Consider the following 22,877-nt stretch of genomic DNA (forward strand, 5'->3'; position numbering starts at 1 on the left):
CAAACTGAATACGGCAGCACAGCACAACAGGAGCCGGCCGCCTGTACCAGCCCGGTGGGGGGAGCCGGCCGCCTGTACCAGCCCGGTGGGGGGAGCCGGCCGCCTGTACCAGCCCGGTGGGGGGAGCCGGACGCCTGTACCAGCCCAGTGGGGGGAGCCGACCGCCTGTACCAGCCCGGTGGGGGGCAGCCGGCCGCCTGTACCAGCCCGGTGGGGGGAGCCGGCCGCCTGTACCAGCCCGGTGGGGGGAGCCAGCCGCCTGTACCAGTCCGGTGGGGGGGGAGCCGGCCGCCTGTACCAGCCCGGTGGGGGGGGAGCCGGTCGCCTGTACCAGCCCGGTGGGGGGGGGGGGGGGGGGGAGCCGGTCGCCTGTACCAGCCCGGTGGGGGGGAGCCGGCCGCCTGTACCAGCCCGGTGGGGGGAGCCGACCGCCTGTACCAGCCCGGTGGGGGGAGCCGGCCGCCTGTACCAGTCCGGTGGGGGGGGAGCCGGCCGCCTGTACCAGTCCCGTGGGGGGAGCCAGCCACCTGTACCAGCCCAGTGGGGGGAGCCAGCTGCCTGTACCAGCCCAGTGGGAGATGACCGCCTGTATCAGTAAAGCTCAGGGCGTGACTAGTGGATATCCGCAGGGGTCAGTGTTGGAACCACAACTTTTCACTTTATATATCAGTGCTCGAGACGAAGGGACTGGGGGCATTGTGGCTAAGTTTGCAGATGAGACAAAGAGAAGCGCAAAGGGACTTGTGGGTCCAAGTTCAGGATTCTCTTCAGGTTAACTTGCAGGTTCAATCAGCAGTTAGGAAGGCAAATGCAATGTTAACATTCATGTCGAGAGGGCTAGAATACGAGAGCAGGGATGTACTCCTGAGGCTGCATCAGGCTCTGGCCAGACCCCATTTGGAGTATTGTGAGCAGTTTTGGACCCCGTATCTAAGGAAGGATGTGCTGGCCTTGGAAAGGGTCCAGAGGAGGTTCACAAGAATGATCCCTGGAATGAAAAGCTTGTCGTATGAGCAGCGTTTGAAGACTCTGGGGTGGCACTGTGGCACAGTGGTTAGCACTGCTGCACAGTGGTTAGCACTGCTGCCTCACAGCGCCAGGGACCCGGGTTTGATTCCCAGCTTGGGTCACTGTCTGTGTGGAGTTTGCACATTCTCCCCGTGTCTGTGTGGGTTTCCTCCGGGTGCTCCGGTTTCCTCCCACAGTCCAAAGATGTGCGGGTTAGGTGGATTGGCCATGCTAAATTTCCCCTTGGTGTCAGGGGGACTAGAGTCATAGAGGTTTACATCATGGAAACAGGCCCTTCGGCCCAACTTGTCCATGCCGCCCTTATTTTTTTTAAAACCCCTAAACTAATCCCAATTGCCCGCATTTGGCCCATATCCCTCTATACCCATCGTACCCATGTAACTGTCTAAATGCTTTTTAAAAGATAAAATTGTACCCGCCTCTACTACTACCTCTGGCAGCTTGTTCCAGACACTCACCACCCTCTGAGTGAAAAAATTGCCTCTCTGGATCCTTTTGTATCTCTCCCCTCTCACCTTAAACCTCTGCCCTCTAGTTTTAGACTCCCCTACCTTTGGGAAAAGATATTGACTATCTACCTTGTCTATGCCCCTCATTATTTTATAGACCTCTATAAGGTCACCCCTCAGCCTCCTACGCTCCAAAGAAAAAAGTCCCAGTCTATCCAGCCTCTCCTTATAACTCAATCCATCAAGTTCCGGTAACATCCTAGTAAATCTTTTCTGCACTCTTTCTAGTTTAGTAATATCCTTTCTATAATAGGGTGACCAGAATTGCACACAGTATTCCAAGTGTGGCCTTACCAATGTCTTGCACAACTTCAACAAGACGTCCCAACTCCTGTATTCAATGTTCTGACCGATGAAACCAAGTATGCCGAATGCCTTCTTCACCACTCTGTCCACCTGTGACTCCACTTTCAAGGAGCTATGAACATGTACCCCTAGATCTTTTTGTTCTTTAACTCTCCCCAACGCCCTACCATTAACTGAGTAAGTCCTGCCCTGGTTCAATCTATCAAAATGCATCACCTCGCATTTATCTAAATTAAACTCCATCTGCCATTCGTCAGCCCACTGGCCCAATTGATCAAGATCCCGCTGCAATTGGAGATAACCTTCCTCACTGTCCACCATGCCACCAATCTTGGTGTCATCTGCAAACTTACTAACCATGCCTCCTATATCCTCATCCAAATCATTAATATAAATGACAAATAGCAGTAGACTCAGCACTGATCCCTGAGGCACACCGCTGGTCACAGGCCTCCAGTTTGAAAAACAACTCTCTCCAACCACCCTTTGGCTTCTGTTAAGAAGCCAATTTTGTATCCATTTAGATACCTCACCCTGGATCCCGTGAGATTTGAGACTAGCTGGGGTAAATGCATGGGGCTATGGGGATAGGGCCTGGGTGGGATTGTGGTTGGTGCAGACTCAATGGGCTGAATGGCCTCCTTCTGCACTGTAGGGATTCTATGATTCTGCGACTCTGGGACTGTACTGGGTGGAGTTTAAAAGGATGAGGGGGGATCTCATTGAAACTTACGGAATACCGAAAAGCCTGGATAGAGTGGACGTGGGGAAGATGTTTCCATTAGTCGGAGAGACTGGGATCCGAGGGCACAGCCTGAGAGTAAAGGGACTGCCCTTCAGACCCGAGATGAGGAGGAATTTCTTCAGCCAGAGGGTGGTGAATCTGTGGAATTCCTTGCCACAGAAGGCTATGGAGGCCGGATCACTGAGTGTATTTAAGACAGAGATAGATACGTTCTTGATTGGTGAGGGGATCAAAGGTGGTGGGGAAAAAGTTGAGAAACACATCAGCCATGATCGAATGGCAGAACAGATTCGATGGGCTGAATGGCCTAATTCTGCTCCTATATCTTATGGTGACGATCGCCTGTACCAGTGGAGTTCACTGGGAGCAAAGCGCCTACACCCGTACAGCTCACCGGGATATGACCACAAGAGCTCAAGGGGGGAGCAGACCGCCTGTATCAGCACAGTCCCCAGGTACAGACCGCCTGTATCAGCACAGCTCCCGGTGCAGACCGCCTGTATCAGCACAGTCCCCGGCTACAGACCGCCTGTATCAGCACAGCTCCTGGTACAGACCGCCTGTATCAGCACAGTCCCCATGTACAGACCGTCTGTATCAGCACAGTCCCCGGGTACAGAGCGCCTGTATCAGCACAGCTCCCGGTACAGACCACCTGTATCAGCACAGTCCCCAGGTACAGACTGCCTGTTATCAGCACAGTCCCCAGGTACAGACTGCCTGTATCAGCACAGTCCCCAGGTACAGACTGCCTGTATCAGCACAGCTCCCGGTACAGACTGCCTGTATCAGCACAGTCCCCGGGTACAGAGTGCCTGTATCAGCACAGTCCCCGGGTACAGAGCGCCTGTATCAGCACAGCTCCCAGTACAGACCGCCTGTTATCACCACAGTCCCCAGGTACAGACTGCCTGTTATCAGCACAGTCCCCAGGTACAGACTGCCTGTATCAGCACAGTCCCCAGGTACAGACTGCCTGTATCAGCACAGCTCCCGGTACAGACTGCCTGTATCAGCACAGTCCCCGGGTACAGAGTGCCTGTATCAGCACAGTCCCTGGGTACAGATCGCCTGTATCAGCACAGTTCCCGGGTACAGACCGCCTGTATCAGCACAGCTTCCGGCTACAGACCGCCTGTATCAGCACAGCTCCCGGTACAGACCGCCTGTATCAGCACGGTCCCCAGGTACAGATCGCCTGTATCAGCACAGCTCCCGCTACAGACTGCCTGTATCAGCACAGTCCCCGGGTACAGACCGTCTGTATCAGCACAGTTCCCGGCTACAGACTGCCTGTATCAGCACAGCTCCCGGGTACAGACCGCCTATATCAGCACAGTTCCCGGTACAGACCGCCTGTATCAGCACAGTCCCCGGCTACAGACCGCCTGTATCAGCACAGTCCCCGGGTACAGACCGCCTGTATCAGCACAGTCCCGTACAGACCGCCTGTATCAGCACAGCTCCCGGTACAGACCGCCTGTATCAGCACAGTCCCCAGGTACAGACCGCCTGTATCAGCACAGCTCCCGCTACAGACTGCCTGTATCAGCACAGTCCCCGGGTACAGACCGCCTGTATCAGCACAGTTCCCGGTTACAGACTGCCTGGATCAGCACAGCTCTCGGGTACAGACCGCCTATATCAGCACAGTTCCCGGTACAGACCGCCTGTATCAGCACAGTCCCCGGCTACAGACCGCCTGTATCAGCACAGTCCCCGGGTACAGACCGCCTGTATCAGCACAGTCCCCGGGTACAGACTGCCTGTGTCAGCACAATTCCTGGTACAGACCACCTGTATCAGCACAGTTCCCGGTACAGACCGCCTGTATCAGCACAGTCCCTGGGTACAGACTGCCTGTGTCAGCACAGTTCCCGGTACAGACCACCTGTATCAGTACAGTTCCTGGGGGACACCGCCTGCATCAGCACAGTCCTCAGGTACAGATCGTCTGTATCAGCACAGTTCTCGGATACAGACCGCCTGTATCTGCACAGCTCCCGGGTACAGACTGCCTGTGTCAGCACAGTTCCCGGTACAGACCACCTGTATCAGTACAGTTCCTGGGGGACACCGCCTGTATCAGCACAGTCCTCAGGTACAGACTGCCTGTGTCAGCACAGTTCTCGGATACAGACCGCCTGTATCTGCACAGCTCCCGTGTACAGACCGCCTATATTTGCACAGTCCCCAGGTACAGATTGCCTTAATCAGCACAGTCCCTGGGTACAGACCACCTTTATCAGCACAGTTCTCGGGTACAGACCGCCTGTATTAACACAGTCCCCGGGTACAGACCGCCTGTATCAGCATGGCTCAGGGGGATAGGTCACAGATTTAGTGAACTGTTCTTACCTTGAAGCAGTTTTCATCTGGCATGATGCGTTCAGCTTTCAGCTGGTAGGCTGCTTCAAGAGTCGCTCTAACACACTGGGAGGGCAAACTGCCTCCAGCTGCTCCTCGCTTCCTCTCACTCAGGTAAACCTCTGTCGCCTGTACGCACACATCGTCACTCACCAGATGTTGAAGCTGTGGGAGACACAAAAGCTAGATTTAATGTCAGTTGTGGCTCAGCGAGTCTCACTTCCCCATCAGAGGGTTACCGGTCGAAGTCCCAGAGCTCGAATACGGTGAAAGCTCACACTGCTGTACAGTGTGCAGGGATGGGGACACAATCAGAGGTGTCGCCACTTACAAACAGGAAATTTATAAGTTATGTTTTGAAACTGTGCCTTCTGTGTCCCCCTGCTTGAGAGGTGGTGTCATCGTGGTATTGTCGCTAAACTCGTAATCCAGAGACCCAGGGTAATGCTCTGGGGACCCGGGTTCGAATCCCACCACGGCAGATAGTGAAATTTGAATTCAATAGAAAATATCTGGAATTAAGAATCTTCTGATGACCATTAAAGCATCGTCAATTGTTGGGGAAAAACCCATCTGGTTCACTAATGTCCTTTAAGGAAGGAAATCTGCTGTCGTTACCCAGTCTGGCCTACATGTGACTCCAGAGCCACAGCAATGTGGTTGACTCTTAAATGCCCTCGGGGATGGGCAATAATAGGCGATGCCCACGTCCCATGATCAAATATTTTTTAAAAATTGAAGATCAACTGGAGGAAATCATGTGATCGATTCTGAAATCCGCTTGACAACAGGCCTGGGGTGGTTCAAGTCAAAGTGAGGCCCAGATTGTGTCACTGAGGCAATGGTGTAAGTGGTTACAGTCGTAGACATTAGTCACAGTCATAGACATAGAACAGTACAGCACAGAACAGGCCCTTCGGCCCACGATGTTGTGCCGAGTCTCTGAGTTCACATCAGGCATCTACACTTGGGTCCCCTGCCAAAAAGATGCATCCGGCAGCACGTGTAGTTCACGATGTTCTGGTACCTGTGACTTAACATTAACAAACCTACTCCCAATGCTCCCTCTCCGCACTGCACACTCTGAGTTGAAACCAAATGGTATCTGGCATCTCCAACCCAGCCCCATCCCCTCAACGGGAAAGCAGCAGCACTCAGTGCAACACTCACCTGCCGGACAATGTTCTGAATCAGCTTATCAACTGTAAAGCCAATGTAGGCATGGATGGTGAACATTTCACGCAATGTATCTTCGTACTGTGTCGGCTCAATGTTTCCATCCAGCAGGTTCCTGACCATGTCGAGGAAAGCTGGATAATATTCCTCCAACTCAATCTCATCTAAAGATCCAAACACAGAAATATTTCAATACGTCATCCACCTCAATGCCTAGACATACACAAGATTGAATACTGGGGAGGTGATGGCCTCGAGGTATTATCGCTAGACTATTAATCCAGAAACTCAGCTAATGTTCTGGGGACCCGGGTTCGAATCCCAGCCACGGCACATGGTGGAATTTGAATTCAATTTTTTAAAAAATCTGGAATTAAGAATCTACTGATGACCATGAAACCATTGTCAATTGTTGGAAAAACCCATCTGGGTCACTAATGTCCTTTAGGGAAGGAAATCTGCCGTCCTTACCCGGTCTGGCCTACACGTGACTCCAGAGCCACAGCAATATGGTTGCTTCTCAACTGCCCTTTGAAATGGCCTTGCAAGCCACTCAGTTGTACAAGGGCAACTAGGGACAGGCAATAAATGCTGGCCAGCCAGCGACGCCCATGTCCCAGGAATGAATAGAAGAGGGTTGAAGCTTTGGTCCTTGGTCTGTGCTAAGTTATCTGATCTCAGCCAGATGGGGTGAGGCTCAGTTGCAATGCTGTCCAACAACATTCCCTATCGTGGCTCACATGTCACCCAACTGAATGGCAGAACTGCCCTGAGGGGCTGAATGGCCTCCTCCTCCCACCGGCATTGTTGGGAGAGAAAGGTGGAGGAAACAGAGTGAATCTTTGGGAAATGAATCGTACTTTGCTGTTTGAGTCGGAGCTCCACGGCCGGGTCACTCGCTTTCTCCTTTCTCCCATCCTGCAATTGTTTCTCCTTCTCTTTCTCCATTTGATATTCCAGTAGCTGTTTCTCCGCCTGCCTGTATATCCGCAGCAACCGGTAGCACAGAATCTGATGCAATCTCAGGAAAAAGTACCAATTGTTATTTACAAAGAAGAGATTGTAGACATCGTCCAGGTTCTTCTGATATTCTGCCACCTGGTCTCGGAGGTCGAGTCGTTCCTCAGCAAGGCTGCTGTCTGGAGAAGCTGCTCCTTTCTGTCCGGTGTCTGTATTGCTGCTGTGACTGTGCCGTGGGACACTCTCCATCTCGTCGTCTGTTGAATCCTCTGACTCGCTCAGCTCACCACGCTGGGTAAAGAACAAGTCCGGCACAAAGTGGTAGATGATGCGTTTGATGTGGTCCTTGTCCTCTTTCTGAATGGTCGGTTGCCTCTTCACATGGTAAATGATAAGAGATGCAGCATCCTCCATGATCTGTTTATCCTCATAGACGAACATCAGGTGGGGCCCATTAACACCCGGGCAGCCCTCCTCAGAGTTCTGCTCTTGCCGCTAAATTAACAGAAGGGAAAGGGTTAATCGCCAGGTCTTCACAAATGCAGCAGGCAGAAAAATATTGACAATTGTAGTCTCAGGGCTGACTGACTAACCCAAAACTGGGTCCAGTCCCAGACTGACTAATTACTCTAACCAGGACTGACTGACAGGAGAACTTTTCCTAGCCTAGTTACGGTTATGGAAATCATTCCTCCAGTGAAAGATCAACTGGAAATCAGAAATGAAAACAGAGAAGTTTATTTATTAGTGTCACAAGTAGGCTTACATTAACATTGCAATTAAGTTACTTGAAATTCCCCTAGTCGTCACACTCCGGTGCCTGTTCAGGTACACGAAGGGAGAATTTAGTATGGCGAATGCACCTAACCAGCACGTCTTTCGGACTGTGGGAGGAAACCAAAGCACCCCGAGGAAACCCACACAGACATGGGGAGAACGCGCAGACTCTGCACAGACAGTGGCACAAGCCTGGAATCGAATCCAGGGCCCTGGCGCCATGAGGCAGCATTGCTAACAACTGTGCCACCGGGTACACCCTCCCAGCCTTCAGATCCTCTTACTGGTGATGAACTCCTTGTTTGTCCCTTAGACCCACCCTCCATACAGAACATTCTTCCTAAAAACAAACTTAAAAGCTTAAAACTACAGATTAAAACTACTGAAACCAAACTAGGAACAGTCATACCCATTTCTTTGTGTACCTGCACTATTTCTACAGCCTTTCATTGCTGTGTCTGGGACTTTGTCCATTGTTAATGAGGCTCAGAGCCACATCATCAAACAGAGGTATGTGCTGAGGAATTCTCTAACACGCCTGCACAGGCTCGGTAACACCACTCGTCATTTACCGGTGAGTTCTGGCCTTATTACTGGGGAAATGTCAGGTTACCTCATCGTAAACGCTCTCAATTTCATTCAGCAGACTCTTAGACCGCAGTGCCTTGGTGTCATTCTGTTTGAAGTTCACCCCCTGGTGATCCAGGGATTTCAGGTAGGATTTCTCGTATTGCTCCCGCCAGATTTTGTTGAAGCCTTGCTGCGCTTCCCGCCACTCCTCTTCCTTGGCTTTCAATCTGCAACAGTCCGGATTGAATAAAGCTTACGCTTGAGGCTTTGAGGAATAAGACTCAAACAGTTAATCCCCAACAGTGCCAGACTTTTGTTCATTGTTTGTATTGAGTCACCAGCAAAAAAACTAAACACCAAACTCCCCATTCCCAAAACGTCCAGCCACGGCCCCTCCACTCCCATTAAAGTAGGGATGAAGTTCATGGAATTGGAATCATAGAATCCCTACTGTGCAGGAGGCCATTCGGCCCATAGAGCCTGCACCAACAACCCCACCCAGGCCCTATCCCCATAACCCCATGTATTTACCCTGCTAGTCCCCCTAAGGGGCAACTTAGCATGGCCAATCCACCTAACCTGCACATCTTTGGACTGTGGGAGGAAACCAAAGCACCCGGAGGAAACCCATGCAGACACGGGGGGAGCGTGCTAACTCCACACAGACAGTGACCTGAGGCCGGAATTGAACCTGGGTCCCTGGCGCTGTGAGGCAATAGTGTTAACAACTGTGCCACCGTGTCGCCCAAGTTGCTGAAAGCTTTGAAGGGATTCCAAACTGTGCCACTCAAATGTCCCATTTGACCCGAAATACACGAGGAATAACTGATTTCATCCACACTCAGCCACAGGCGTGTGCTGGACTGGAGTACATCGCCTGCTGCTAAAGGCTAACCCCGTGTTAGGACTTCTACTGATACTAACAGAAAGTGCACCACAATCACTAATGGCATCGGGCAGCATGGTTGGTGCAGGATTGGAGAGCTGAAGGGCCTGTTCCTGTGCTGTAATTTTCTTTGTTCAAATAAGTGACCAGTTTGAGGGGATTTCCACTGTGGGGGGGGATGCGGAGATACACGTCTGTCTGTTAGTGTCATACTGGCTGCAGTCTGAACTAGACAGAACTGGTTATCAGCAAAGCCATGTAAACAGGCAAGGGCAGGAAGCTGGTAGATATCTCTGAGAGAGATAGCACAGGCATGATGGGCCAAATGGATTCATTGTGTTCTGAAGGTTTGTTTGGTGACTGAGCTCCAATGGGAAGTCTCGCTATCTGACACTTTACCTTTTCAACACCACAGGTACAGCTGTCGCTGGGTTTTTCTTCAGCCCATCGATTATTTCGGGTGCTTTATCTCCGTAAATGCGATAGATGGCTCTACGGTGGATAACCTCTGACGTTCCTCCCAGACAATTATCCAGACGATATTTATCCTGATCCTCTGGAGACATCCGAGTCAGTTTTTTTTGAACACTCTCAAGCACACGGATTGTGGCGAGGTTGGTTTCCAGGACAACATCAAGCTATTTGTAAAGAAACAACCAATAAGTGAAGATCCAATGGTTAACTGGAGTGGAGGAAGCATCACCATCAATGTACCCCCTTCAAACCCAATTCCAGGGTTAACTGTGACAATGACCCTCCCTCAAATACAAATCAATCCCAGGACAATAAGACCAACTAACCAAGAAAGTAGATGAGGGCAGTGCAGTTGATGTTGTCTACATGGACTTTAGCAAGGCCTATGACAAGGTACCGCATGGTAGGTTGTTGCATAAGGTTAAATCTCACGGGATTCAGGGTGAGGTATCTAAATGGATACAAAATTGGCTTCTTGACAGAAGAACGGTGGGTGGTTTTTCAAACTGGAGGCCTGTGACCAGCGGTGTGCCTCAGGGATCAGTGCTGAGTCCACTGTTATTTGTCATTTATATTAATGATTTGGATGAGAATATAGAAGGCATGGTCAGTAAGTTTCCAGATGACACCAAGATTGGTGGCATGGTGGACAGTGAAGAAAGTTATCTGGGATTGCAACGGGATCTTGATCATTGGGCCAGTGGGCTGACGAATGGCAGATGGAATTTAATTTAAATAAATGCGAGGTGATGCATTTTGGTAGATTGAACCACGGCAGGACTTACTCAGTTAATGGTAGGGCGTTGGGGAGTATTACAGAACAAAGAGATCAAGGGGTACAAGTTCATAGCTCCTTGAAAGTGAGTCACAGGTGGACAGAGTGGTGAAAAGGGCATTTAGCATGCTTGGTTTCATTGGTCAGAACATTGAATACAGGAGTTGGGACGTCTTGTTGAAGTTGTACAAGGCATTGGTAAGGCCACACTTGGAATACTGTGTACAGTTCTGGTCACCCTATTATAGAAAGTATATTATTAAACTAGAAAGTGTGCAGAAAAGATTTACTAGGATGCTACCGGGACTTGATGGTTTGAGTTATAAGGAGAGGCTGAATAGACTGGGACTCTTTTCACTGGAGCGTAGAAGATTGAGGGGTGATCTTATAGAGGTCGACAAAATAATGAGGGGCACAGATCAGCTAGATAGTCAATATCTTTTCCCAAAGGTAGAGGAGTCTAAAACTAGGCATTGGTTTAAGGTGAGAAATACAAGTGTCCAGAGGGGCAATTTTTTCACAGAGGGTGGTGAGTGTCTGGAACAAGCTGCCAGAGATGGTAGTAGAGGCGGGTACAATTTTGTCCTTTAAAAAGCATCTAGACAGTTACATGAATATGATGGGTATAGAGGGATATGGGCCAAATGCGGGCAATTGAGATTAGCTTAGGGATTTTTTAAAAAAGGGCAGCATGGACAAGTTGGGCTGAAGGGCCTGTTTCCGTGCTGTAAACCTCTATGACTCTACTATTCCCCAAATTCAATCTCAGGACAACCACTGCTCCTCCCTCAATCTTAAGCCAATCCTACTGCCAACAACCTAACCCTCTGCCCGAACCCGACATCAGCTGCCTGCAGCTGTTCTGAAGCGTAAAAGATTAACTTTCTTTCGCAAATGTTGTGACTGTCTCATTACCTCAAACCTCTCATCCTCACAGCGATGAAGCTGTTCTTCATACGGTGTTTTCTTCGAGCTAACAAAAGTGGAGTCTTCCGACCACGAGGGGAACGAGACCCAAGTGTCATTGAGAACCTAAAAACAGAGTGTGAAACACGAGCATCGCGATCAGAGGAACAATCAGTGAAGACTGACGGCTGCCTGGGGATATCGGTGGGTTAAAGGATGATGGGGAAGAGGGTGGTAGTAGTAAATAACATTGGAAACAAACAAGCAGCATTCAAACCACAGGCCCACCCTGAGTTGGATACCAGGTAACGCACTGCGGTGAGCTGTGCGCCGGGATGGGGGTGGGAGGGGGAGGGGGCAATGGGATATAAGACGTGCACCAGGCCACGTGTAGGGTTCCACAACTGCCACTGCCTCAGCCTCCAGCTGCAGGAGTTCAGCTTTAACAGCCTCTGCCGGCCGGGTTTCGATGGGGACTTGGAGAGAAATAAAAACCCCAGAGATTCTCTAATTTAGGGCATTTGTTAAATAAATTGGAGCCTGATGGTTCTGGGTAATAGGAACCGCAGCATTCCTCAATGATTAAATTGGATTTCAGTGTGATCTACACAAGATCCCAGTGATCTGGGTCCAGACAACGTGATCCCTTTGCTGAAAGGTTCAACTGCTGTGTTAACAAGGTTAAAGGTGAGAGGGAGTCAGGAGATGGTGCACCCAGGAGCAGGGAACCAACACCAGTCACTGCCATTGGATACATTCATCACTCTTCAGTTTCAGTAAACAAATAACACAATTGAAATGCTTCATTTCCGCAGAGTCTGAGCAATTGGTCTTACCTCCTTGCAGACTGCAGTCCGCCCACTGCACTTGGGTTGCTGGTAGGTTTTGGGTAAAGCTCTGTAACTGGAGCCCAGCCTCTTACAGGAGGCATAGTCAATCTCCCGGGCTATTCCGTCAACCGGCCGGTCCCTCTGCAAAGGCTGTGTGAGCGACAGCTCCCTCTGCCCCAAAAACAACTTGAATCGGGCAAAAAGCTCAGGGAATTTCCTGCTTGATTCAGTGTCAGAGAGAGAGAGGAAAATCGAGGGGACGAGGGGAGGAGGGTGGCCCAAGAGGGGGAAGGAGGGGGGGCCAAGAGGGGGAGGGGTGGGGCCGAGAGGGGGAGGCCGGGAGGGGGGCCGAGAGGGGGAGGCCGAGAGCGGGAGGGGGGGGGGCCGAGAGGGGGAGGGGGTGCCGAGAGGGGGGCCAAGAGGGGGGGCCGAGAGGGGGGAGGGGGGGCCGAGAGGGGGGCCGAGAGGGGGAGGGGGGTTGGCCGAGAGGGGGAGGGGGGTTGGCCGAGAGGGGGAGGGGGGTTGGCCGAGAGGGGGAGGGGGGTTGGCCGAGAGGGGGAGGGGGGTTGGCCGAGAGGGGGAGGGGGGTTGGCCGAGAGGGGGAGGGGGGTTGGCCGAGAGGGGGAGGGGGGTTGGCCGAGAGGGGGAGGGGGGTTGGCCGAGAGGGGGAGGGGGGTTGGCCGAGAGGGGGAGGGGGGTTGGCCGAGAGGGGGAGGGGGGTTGGCCGAGAGGGGGAGGGGGGTTGGCCGAGAGGGGGAGGGGGGTTGGCCGAGAGGGGGAGGGGGGTTGGCCGAGAGGGGGAGGGGGGTTGGCCGAGAGGGGGAGGGGGGTTGGCCGAGAGGGGGAGGGGGGTTGGCCGAGAGGGGGAGGGGGGTTGGCCGAGAGGGGGAGGGGGGTTGGCCGAGAGGGGGAGGGGGGTTGGCCGAGAGGGGGAGGGGGGTTGGCCGAGAGGGGGAGGGGGGTTGGCCGAGAGGGGGAGGGGGGTTGGCCGAGAGGGGGAGGGGGGTTGGCCGAGAGGGGGAGGGGGGTTGGCCGAGAGGGGGAGGGGGGTTGGCCGAGAGGGGGAGGGGGGTTGGCCGAGAGGGGGAGGGGGGTTGGCCGAGAGGGGGAGGGGGGTTGGCCGAGAGGGGGAGGGGGGTTGGCCGAGAGGGGGAGGGGGGTTGGCCGAGAGGGGGAGGGGGGTTGGCCGAGAGGGGGAGGGGGGTTGGCCGAGAGGGGGAGGGGGGTTGGCCGAGAGGGGGAAGGGGGGGCCCCGAGAGGGGGAAGGGGGGGGGGCCAAGAGGGGGAAGGGGGGGGGGCCAAGAGGGGGAAGAGGGGGGGGGCCAAGAGGGGGAAGGGGGGGGGGGCCAAGAGGGGGAAGGGGGGGGGCCAAGAGGGGGAAGGGGGGGGGGCCGAGAGGGGGAAGGGGGGGGGCCGAGAGGGGGAAGGGGGGGGCCGAGGGGGGGAGCCGAGAGGGGGAAGGGGGGGGAGCCGAGAGGGGGAAGGGGGGGGAGCCGAGAGGGGGAAGGGGGGGGAGCCGAGAGGGGGAAGGGGCCGAGAGGGGGAAGGGGCCGAGAGGGGGAAGGGGCCGAGAGGGGGAAGGGGCCGAGAGGGGGAAGGGGGAAGGGGCCGAGAGGGGGAAGGGGGAAGGGGGAAGGGGCCGAGAGGGGGAAGGGGGAAGGGGCCGAGAGGGGGAAGGGGGAATGGGCCGAGAGGGGGAAGGGGGAAGGGGCCGAGAGGGGGAAGGGGGAAGGGGCCGAGAGGGGGAAGGGGGAAGGGGCCGAGAGGGGGAAGGGGGAAGGGGCCGAGAGGGGGAAGGGGCCGAGAGGGGGAAGGGGGAAGGGGCCGAGAGGGGGAAGGGGCCGAGAGGGGGAAGGGGGAAGGGGCCGAGAGGGGGAAGAGGGGGGCCGAGGGGGGACAGAGGGGGAGAGTGAAGGATGAAAGCGTTGAATAAGTTGGGAGGAAATGAATCGATTGTTAGTCACCGGCAGCAATCGGCTCAGGTTTCACAGCAGAGAAGCTGGAAACTAAAACCCAGCATTCCCTTCCCAAACGCTGAACAATTCACACAAACCGCAATGAAAACACTGAATACATTTCAGCACAGTCTCGGTCAGACCTCTCCAGCCAATGGGCGATGCGGCTCCGAGCCAGGATTTAGATTCCCGCACAAACAGCAACGTTTGAACATTCACACAGAGCTCCTCCTCCAATCACAGGTCACTTCTCTGTTGCAGTCATCAACCCATCAGCAGCAAACGTGGCAGCGAAACAATATCTGATTGGAAGAGCAGTGATACTGGCCGCAGCCTCCAGCCCCCCCCACCAGGGAACATGGGGGCAGAGTGGTCAGGAAGCGAGAGAGAGAGAGAGGGAGAGGTGTAGAGACCGCCAGCATCATCGGCTCTCACAGGCGGAGGGTCAGAGAGCGAATGCGCAGCCCGAGACTGTGGTAAGATCTGGACACACGCACTCACCCCTTTATACTCCAATACTCATCTTCATTTATTGCACTGTTTTTCTTGCGCAGCAACTTATTTCTTTTCTAAATTCATCTGTAATGTTCCCCCAAACCCTTAACTTTCCACAATTTACTCATTGGCGCCTTGCGTGAAAATAATGGAGAAGTGTCCCTGGGCACACAGAGAATCTCAGTGTAAATCGATCCCAATCACCAGAACTGTTACCCTCGTAACCTCATCCAGATGTGAATGGAATTGAAAATCCTCTCTCTCATAGTTGGGGGAAAGGAAATTATGATGCGATTAGGCGAGATTTAGGATGCATAGGTTGGGGAAGGACACAATTGAAATGTGGAGCTTGTTCAAGGAACAGCTGCTGTGTGTCCTTGGTAAATATGTACCTGTCAGGCAGGGAGGAAGTGGTTGAGTGAGGGAACTGTGGTTTACGAAAGAAGTTGAATCTCTTGTGAAGAGGAAGAAGGAGACTTATGTAAAGATGAGACGTGAAGACTCAGTTAGGGCGCTTGAGAGTTACAAGTTAGCCAGGAAGGACCTAAAGAGAGAGTTAAGAGCCAGGAGGGGACATGAGAAGTCTTTGGCAGGTAGGATCAAGGAAAACCCTAAAGCCTTCTGTAGGTATGTCAGGAATAAAAGAATGACTAGGGTAAGATTAGGGCCAGTCAAGGTCAGTAGTGGGAAGTTGTACGTCGAGCCTGAAGAGATGGGAGAGGCGCTAAATGAATATTTTTCATCAGTATCCACGCAGGAAAAAGACAATGTTGTCGAGGAGAATTTTGAGATACAGGCTATTGGACTAGATGGGATTGAGGTTCATAAGGGGGAGGTGTTAGCAATTCTGGAAAGTGTGAAAGTAGACAAGTCCCCTGGGCCGGATGGGATTTATCCTAGGATTCTCTGGGAGGCTAGAGAGGAGATTGCAGAGCCTTTGGCTTTGATCTTTATGTCGTCATTATCTACAGGAATAGTGCCAGAAGACTGGAAGATAGCAAATGTTGTCCCCTTGTTCAAGAAGGGGAGTAGAGACAACCCTGGTAATTTTAGACCAGTGAGCCTTACTTCTGTTGTGGGCAAAGTTTTGGAAAGGATTATAAGAGATAGGGTTTATAATCATCTAGAAAGGAATAATTTGATTAGGGATAGTCAACACAGTTTTGTGAAGGGTAGGTTGTGCCTCACAAACCTTATTGAGTTCTTTGAGAAGGTGACCAAAGAGGTGGATGAGATTAAAGCAGTTGATGTAGTGTATATGGATTTCAGTAAAGCGTTTGATAAGGTTTCCCACGGTAGGCTATTGCAGAAAATACGGAGGCATGGGATTGAGGGTGATTTAGTGGTTTGGATCAGGAATTGGCTTGCTGTAAGAAGACAGAGGGTGGTGGTTGATGGGAAACGTTCATCCTGGAATTCAGTTACTAGTGGTGTACCGCAAGGATCTGTTTTGGGGCCACTGCTGTTTGTCATTTTTATAAATGACCTGGATGAGGGCGTAGAAGGATGGGTTAGTAAATTTGCGGATGACACTAAAGTCGGTGGAGTTGTGGACAGTGCAGAAGGTTGTTGCAGGTTACAGAGGGACATAGATAAGCTGCAGAGCTGGGCTGAGAAGTGGCAAATGGAGTTTAATGTGGAAAAGTGTGAGGTGATTCACTTTGGAAGGAGTAACAGGAATACAGAGTACTGGGCTGATGGAAAGATACTTGGTAGTGTGGATGAACAGAGGGATCTGGGTGTCCATGTGCATAGATCCCTGAAAGTTGGCACCCAGGTTGATAGGGTTGTTAAGAAGGCGTACGGAGTGTTAGCTTTTATTGGTCGAGGGATTGAGTTTCGGAGCCAGGAGGTCATGTTGCAGCTTTACAAAACTCTGGTGCGGCCGCACTTGGAGTATTGTGTACAGTTCTGGTCACCACATTATAGGAAGGATGTGGAAGCATTGGAAAGGGTGCAGAGGAGATTTACTAGGATGTTGCCTGGTATGGTGGGAAGGTCTCATGAGGAAAGACTGAGGGACTTGAGGTTGTTTTTGTGAGAGAGAAGGTTAAGAGGTGACTTAATAGAGGCATACAAGATGATCAGAGGATTAGATGGGGTGGGTAGGGAGAGCCTTTTTCCTCGGATGGTGATAGCTAACACGAGGGGACACAGCTTTAAATTGAGGGGTGATAGATATAGGACAGATGTTAGAGGTAGGTTCTTCACTCAGAGAGTAGTAAGGGTGTGGAATGCCCCGCCTGCAGCAGTAGTGGACTCATCAACATTAAGGGCATTTAAATGGTCATTGGATGAACATATGAATGATATTGGAATAATGTAGGTTAGATGGGCTTTAGATTGGTTTCACTGGTCGGTGCAACTTCGAGGGCCGAAGGGCCTGTACTGCACTGTAATGTTCTGTGTTCTCTAGCAATTCCTCTCCAAAAGCAGATTCAAGTGAAATAAATGTCAGGATGTGCTCAGGATGCAGAGCCCACTCACAGTGCTGTGTACCCAGCACTGACCTGACATATCAGCAAACACTCAGGGTGCATTGTCCGAGTTCACCAAGTGAAGCTCTGAATGGAGACGCGACACTCGCAGCTTTCGTTCAGCGAGAGAACAATTTGTACTGACTTACCCCAGAAAGGGAGTCACCAACTGGAGCAGCTCAGAGCCAGAAACCACCTCCTGGTTGAAGAGAGCGATGCAGCGCAGGAAATTCTCATATACTTCCTGGCTCTTCAGAATCCTCCGTACCTAAAGAAGAAATGCAGCAGGGCAATCAGAATCCCATACTCCCACAGTCAGCAGCATCACCGGAGGAACAATCCTGTGTTCACCTGAAACAGGGACTGCTGAAGTTACCTTACGCAGCTCTGAGCAAGCTCAGTGAGTAATGTGCCAGTAGCCAACTCAGTCTCTCTGTCTGCCAGTGATTCACTCATCAACAGTATCCTAAACACTGCCCCCTCTGCAGAAAACTGCCAGAGTAAAAAACAACTGGAATGATAAAACATCACAAAACAGACAGCGATAGATTCCCAATTGATCCCAATTTCCCCGGTTCTCTCCCCATCATTCTGTAAATTGTCCTTGGAAAGTTCCTATTCAATCTGCTTCCACTGTCTATTCAGGCAGTGCCTTGCAGATCACATCTCACTAACCGCCCCCCACTCCCCAAAGAATCCTTCCCATCTCCCCTCCTGGGACTTCTGTTCATTACCTCGAATCTGTTACCAACCCTCTTGGCAGCAGAAACAATTTCTCTGCATTCACTCGAACAAAGCTATGAACATCTCTGCCAGCCATTCAATCCCTCTTCACTTTCTCTGCTCTGAGGACAACCTCCAATTCCGCCACATAACTGAAATCACTCATCCCCGAGACCACACTCGGAAATCTCCTCTGCATTCACTCGAATGCTCTGACATTCTCTCCAATATGTGGAATTTAACATATAAATGTAAATTCTGATATATACCTGTTACTCCAGCTGAGGCCTTAATAATGATCTGCAAAGATTTTGTACTCAATTCCCCAGTGAATGAAACCTAACTGGAATAGCCTTCTCAACTCGACCTCTTTTAAAGATACATACTCACCCCAACAGGTAGCATGCTGGCATGGTGGCACAGTGGTTAGCACTGCTGCCTCACAGCGCCAGGGACCCAGGTTCAATTCCCAGCCTCGGGTCACTGTCTGTGTGGAGTTTGCACATCCTCCCAGTGTCTGTGTGGGTTTCCTCCGGTTTCCTCCCACAGTCCAAAAGACGTGTGGGTTCGGTGGATTGGCCATGCTCAATTGCCCCTTAGTGTCAGGGGGAATAGCTGTGTAAATGCATGAGGTTACAGGGATAGGGCCTGGTGAGATTGTGGTCGGTGAGGGCACAATGGGCCGAATGGTCTCTGTAGGGACTCTATGATTCTATCCTCTCCGTTCCCGCAGCTGCTTTACTTTTGTACAAACTTTGGAATATGTTTGATAGTCACACGCGGTCAGCTAACTCACTCTGTCGAAGAAGCTGAACTCTCGCAGAGTCCCGTGTTTGCCGGCTGAAGCCAGCGACCGGTCCTTCACACTCGACAACTTTAGCTTTTTCTGAAAAACATTTAAATAGACAATGTAATTTAAAAATTAACACAGCGAGGCTGCAACAGCAAAGCTATTATTGCCAGGTGCCCAAGCACTAACACTGGCTGATCAGAGAGCATATAAATCACAAGAGCCTTGCAGACAAGATATATGAAAAGTTACAACCAGCCCTGGAGTATCTCACTCAATGGACAGTGTAAACCAAATAAAGTTACCAAAATAATTCCATATAATTACTGGGCAGCACACTTACACATCAAAACAATGCAGGAGGCAGATTATCCCAACTTTACACAGTTAATAACCTGGACATACTTATCTCCATTCAAACATGTCTGTATCTAACCCCATGCCGTACCTGTCCTGGGAGTGTTTGATGGGGGACAGTGTAGAGGGAGCTTTACTCTGTATGTAACCCCATGCCGTACCTGACCTGGGAGTGTTTGATGGGGGACAGTGTAGAGGGAGCTTTACTCTGTATCTAACCCCATGCCGTACCTGTCCTGGGAGTGTTTGATGGGGGACAGTGTAGAGGGAGCTTTACTCTGTATCTAACCCCGTGCTGTACCTGTCCTGGGAGTGTTTGATGGGGACAGTGTCGAGAGAGCTTTACTCTGTATCTAACCCCGTGCTGTACCTGTCCTGGGAGTGTTTGATGGGCGACAGTGTCGAGGGAGCTTTACTCTGTATCTAACCCCGTGCTGTACCTGTCCTGGGAGTATTTGATGGGGGACAGTGTCGAGGGAGCTTTACTCTGTATCTAACCCCGTGCTGTACCTGTCCTGGGAGTGTTTGATGGGAGACAGTGTCGAGGGAGCTTTACTCTGTATCTAACCCCGTGCTGTACCTGTCCTGGGAGTGTTTGATGGGGACAGTGTCGAGAGAGCTTTACTCTGTATCTAACCCCGTGCTGTACCTGTCCTGGGAGTGTTTGATGGGCGACAGTGTCGAGGGAGCTTTACTCTGTATCTAACCCCGTGCTGTACCTGTCCTGGGAGTATTTGATGGGGGACAGTGTCGAGGGAGCTTTACTCTGTATCTAACCCCGTGCTGTACCTGTCCTGGGAGTGTTTGATGGGAGACAGTGTCGAGGGAGCTTTACTCTGTATCTAACCCCGTGCTGTACCTGTCCTGGGAGTGTTTGATGGGGGACAGTGTAGAGGGAGCTTTACTCTGTATCTAACCCCGTGCTGTACCTGTCCTGGGAGTGTTTGATGGGGGACAGTGTAGAGGGAGCTTTACTCTGTATCTAACCCCGTGCTGTACCTGTCCTGGGAGTATTTGATGGGGGACAGTGAAGAGGGAGCTTTACTCTGTATCTAACCCCGTGCTGTACCTGTCCTGGGAGTGCTTGATATGATGCTGCAACTTACAGTCCTTAGCTTGATGAGTACATGGTTTAAACAAATCCTAGGTGAGTTCTGGACTCCTCTACCTGTGCCATCACAGCAAAGGACAACTTGGGCTCCTGTCACATGACTGCTGAAATACTTTCCCAATGCTTTTAGCAGTTACAGGTCGTGTGCTTACCTTGAGTGGAGGAGGCACCTGGGGCAGGAGTGCCGGCCTCAAACGCTTCTTGCTTTGAGTGTGTTTCGATCCGTCATCTTCTTCGACTGTTTTACACTCATCCTTTTCAGATGCAGCATTTCCAGTGAACTGAAAATCAAACAGGAAAGTTTAATCCTCAGTGTCTCAGTCATTGGTGCAGACAGTAACTCTGATACTAGATATATAACCAACAACTGCCCTTCTGCCCCGTGAACGCCGGTTTAGTCACTCACAACCTGACTCCTTTTGCAAGATTGCATCAATCTTTTCTTTTACCTAAGAGATGTGAGCATTGCGGGCAAGTTCAGCATTTAATATTCATCCAGAGGGGTCCTGGAGAGTGGTGGTGACTCACTTGGCCATTTCCCAGGGAGTTAGAGTCAACTACATCACTGTGTGACTGGACCAACATGACGGCCAAACCGAGTAATGACATAGTCACCGTCAGTGATAATAAATGCATTTTTATTCTAGATTTATTTAATTATTTGAAATTAAATTCCCCAGCTGCCAGTGTCTCTGGATTATTAACAGCTCTGTTACCCTCGCAGCAATCTCCATCCTTAAATATATAGATGGGCTTCGGTTTAATGATTTCAATTGCAGGATGCATTGGTGACAGTGCCGCACTCCCTCAGTCCTGCAGTGGACACTCGACCTGGGTTATGGGCCCAAACAGCTGGAGCAGGATTCCAGCTGCCAACCAAGCTGGAGAGAGAGCAGAGACAGGTCAACAAAATGATTTGCAATAGAATCACTTGGACTTCTTCCGTGCGATGATTTTAAATTACAGTCAACAAGATGGAGAGGTCCGCGGGAATAAACACTGGCAGAGTCAGACATAACCAGCCGAAAATCTGCCTCATCAAAACCCTGTAGGAAAAAGGGACAGCTAACTCACTGCATCAACGTGGCAGGGTTAGGAGAAAAGATTTTAATTTCAAATAAGAGCTTCTCAGGGGTACGACTGCCAATTCTTCACTGATTCTTCACTTCCTGGAGCCCCCAAGGCAATCCACCGTTTCTGTCGAATTCATCTTCACCTGGTTGCTACATACCAGAGATCGCTTGGCGTCTGGGAGAAACTGGCCAAACTCGGTCAGCAGATCCTCCTGGCCTCTGAACAGATTGGCAACTTTCGCAAAGACTTCATCCTCGGTCATTCCACAGTAAGGCTTCCCCTTGGTGTCTTTCACTATCAGCTGCTCCTTCTACAAGAGAGAAGATCCAGCATGAGGAAGGATACACTGCCACAGGCTGAGCTGAGCCCAGGGTTAGTTAGTTGCAAAGTAAATTTCCATTTATACAAGGAGGAATATTAAGCTGCTATAGTTACGGAGGAATCAGAGAAACACAAGATCATTTATTTGATTTTTTACCTGATAAGTGTGCAAGATCTCCAGGAAGGATTTGTAAACTTCAGGACGTTCCAGGTATCGATTTTTGATTTTATTTACGTAACTTATTGCGTTGTCGAACTCTACAGGATGTGGGTCATTGGATGAAAGGTCATCGTGGTGATCAAGGAGCCGTGGAGTCAGTTCCTCCCGGATTGGTCGCCGTTCTGCGCGCTCATCCTTATGACCCACCAGGGGGCTTTGGGATGGAATGGGATCGGAGCGGGTAACTGGAGTGACCGCAGCAGCAGGGGCATTAGTGGGAGTGGCAGTGGCATGTTCATGGGCAGCTTCAGACAAAACCTGGAGCAGGCACAGAGAGAGAGAGAGCAGGCAGACTGAGCTGGAGCAAGCTAAGCCACCAAACTGACCCAAGGGTCATTTACACCCACCAATCAGCCCCTCTCCTGTCCACACGCACGCACCCCTGCACACACACAAGCTTGCCCATGCACACTCATCCACACCATTGCACATACGTACAAACCTTTCCCCTGCACTTGTACTGCCTTCGTCTGCCCTGCCCCCTCGCCCGCACTCCCCCGCCCCCGCCCCCGCACTCCCCCGCCCCCGCCCCCGCACTCCCCCGCCCCCGCACTCCCCCGCACGCCCCCGCACTCCCCCGCCCCCGCACTCCCCCGCCCCCGCACTCCCCCGCCCCCGCACTCCCCCGCCCCCGCCCCCGCACTCCCCCGCCCCCGCACTCCCCCGCACGCCCCCGCACTCCCCCGCACGCCCCCGCCCCCGCACTCCCCCGCCCCCGCACTCCCCCGCCCCCGCACTCCCCCGCCCCCTCGCCCGCACTCGCCCGCACCCTCGCCCGCACTCCCCTGCCCCCTCGCCCGCACTCCCCTGCCCCCTCGCCCGCACTCCCCTGCCCCCTCGCCCGCACTCCCCTGCCCCCTCGCCCGCACTCCCCTGCCCCCTCGCCCGCACTCCCCTGCCCCCAATCCCCCAAGCACACGCTCTCCCCCGCTTTCGCTTCCACTCAGACCACATCATGCGCCCTCCAACTTGCGCACACTCGCCCCTCCCGCACCTTATCCATCGCCCTGGTGCCCACACACACACACACTAACGCTCTCTCAC

The 22,877-nt window shown here is 52.1% G+C and overlaps 1 protein-coding gene across 4 annotated transcripts in view; it reads right to left on the reverse strand.

Annotated features, from left to right (window-relative positions):
• The window catches only part of sin3b (SIN3 transcription regulator family member B), a 62,290-nt gene that overhangs the window by 16,773 nt on the left and 22,640 nt on the right, over positions 1 to 22,877 (reverse strand). For 2 of the 4 annotated variants that reach the window (XM_078198502.1, XM_078198505.1), the window contains exons 5-16: positions 21,771 to 22,091; positions 21,450 to 21,602; positions 20,371 to 20,499; positions 18,757 to 18,846; positions 17,387 to 17,505; positions 12,317 to 12,527; positions 11,490 to 11,606; positions 9,725 to 9,963; positions 8,483 to 8,666; positions 6,993 to 7,587; positions 6,127 to 6,296; positions 4,948 to 5,121 (exon numbers count right to left, since the gene is read on the reverse strand). In XM_078198502.1, the coding sequence (XP_078054628.1) occupies positions 4,948 to 5,121; positions 6,127 to 6,296; positions 6,993 to 7,587; positions 8,483 to 8,666; positions 9,725 to 9,963; positions 11,490 to 11,606; positions 12,317 to 12,527; positions 17,387 to 17,505; positions 18,757 to 18,846; positions 20,371 to 20,499; positions 21,450 to 21,602; positions 21,771 to 22,091 (2,502 nt within the window). Of the gene's footprint in view, positions 1 to 4,947; positions 5,122 to 6,126; positions 6,297 to 6,992; positions 7,588 to 8,482; positions 8,667 to 9,724; positions 9,964 to 11,489; positions 11,607 to 12,316; positions 12,531 to 17,386; positions 17,506 to 18,756; positions 18,847 to 20,370; positions 20,500 to 21,449; positions 21,603 to 21,770; positions 22,092 to 22,877 lie in introns of all 4 variants that reach the window. The other 2 variants (XM_078198501.1, XM_078198503.1) reach the window with 1 other exon arrangement.

This window comes from Mustelus asterias, chromosome 26 (assembly GCF_964213995.1).
Source record: "Mustelus asterias chromosome 26, sMusAst1.hap1.1, whole genome shotgun sequence".
Taxonomy (NCBI): Eukaryota; Metazoa; Chordata; class Chondrichthyes; order Carcharhiniformes; family Triakidae; genus Mustelus; species Mustelus asterias.